General features: G+C 38.6%; 1 protein-coding gene across 1 annotated transcript in view; it reads right to left on the bottom strand.

The window, feature by feature from the left end:
* The window catches only part of Esco2 (establishment of sister chromatid cohesion N-acetyltransferase 2), a 16,352-nt gene that overhangs the window by 14,036 nt on the left and 1,207 nt on the right, over nucleotides 1-1,109 (bottom strand). The window contains exon 2 of the mRNA XM_021203830.1: nucleotides 998-1,075. Coding sequence (XP_021059489.1) covers nucleotides 998-1,062 — 65 coding nt within the window. The 5' untranslated portion in view covers nucleotides 1,063-1,075. The remainder of the gene's footprint in view (nucleotides 1-997; nucleotides 1,076-1,109) is intronic.

Below are 1,109 nucleotides of genomic sequence, written 5' to 3' on the forward strand. Positions count from 1 at the left end.
TTTTTTTTTTTTTTATAAATCTTGATTCTAAATAAGTGACTGCAAATAAATACCCAAGGGAAAATTTATTTATGAGAGAGTGCTTCACGTAGCAGAGCTTATCCTCAAATTCAAACTCATTCACTCTGCCGCCAAGGATAAACTTGAATTCTTGAGCTTTCCAGGACTGGAATCACAAGCTAAGTCACCAGGCCTGGTTACAAGAAACTGATTAAGAAAAACTACCAACAACAACCACAGAAAACCAAACAAACACCTAGTCACAGCCGGGTGTGGTGGCGCACGCCTTTGGTCCCAGCACGTGGGAGGCAGAGGCAGGCGGATTTCTGAGTTCGAGGCCAGCCTGGTCTACAAAAGTAAGTTCCAGGACAGCCAAGGCTATACAGAGAAACCCTGTCTCGAAAAACAAAAAAAAAAAAAAAAAAAAAAAAAAGAAAAATCACCAAAGGGCTGAAGGGATGATGACTCAGCTGTTAAAAAGCACTGGCTGCTCTTCCAGAGGACCCAGGACTAATTCCCTGCACAAGATCCTTCACAAACAGTCTGTAACTTCAGTCCATGGGCATTGCACATATGAGGTACACAGACATAAATGCAGACAAAACACCAACATGCATCAAATAGCTTTTTAAAAAAGATATACAAATTATTCTCCGTGTATTTTTCCCGATTAGCCACTAAAATACCCTATGATAAATTTTCTGTAATAGACTCTGGCAAGACTGGATTTTTCATTCTTTTTTTTTTTTTTAAAGATTTTATTTATTTATTTATTTATTTATTTATTTATTTATTATATATAAGTACACTGTAGCTATCTTCAGACACTCCAGAAGAGGGAGTCAGGTCTTGTTACGGGTGGTTGTGAGCCACCATGTGGTTGCTGGGATTTGAACTCTGGACCTTCGGAAGAGCAGTCCTCTTACCCACTGAGCCATCTCACCAGCCCTGGATTTTTCACTCTTAAAAGAGTGCATACATATAGGTTAAGACTTACCTATCATCATTATCAGCATCCAGTGTATATCGCTTCCTCTTTCTTGGAGTAAAAGTTGCCATCATCTTAACTAAATTCCTAAAGGCAGCAAATATGTCAGTTATAATAAAGT

The sequence above is a fragment of the Mus pahari genome, chromosome 8 (genome assembly GCF_900095145.1).
Source record: "Mus pahari chromosome 8, PAHARI_EIJ_v1.1, whole genome shotgun sequence".
Taxonomy (NCBI): domain Eukaryota; kingdom Metazoa; phylum Chordata; class Mammalia; order Rodentia; family Muridae; genus Mus; species Mus pahari.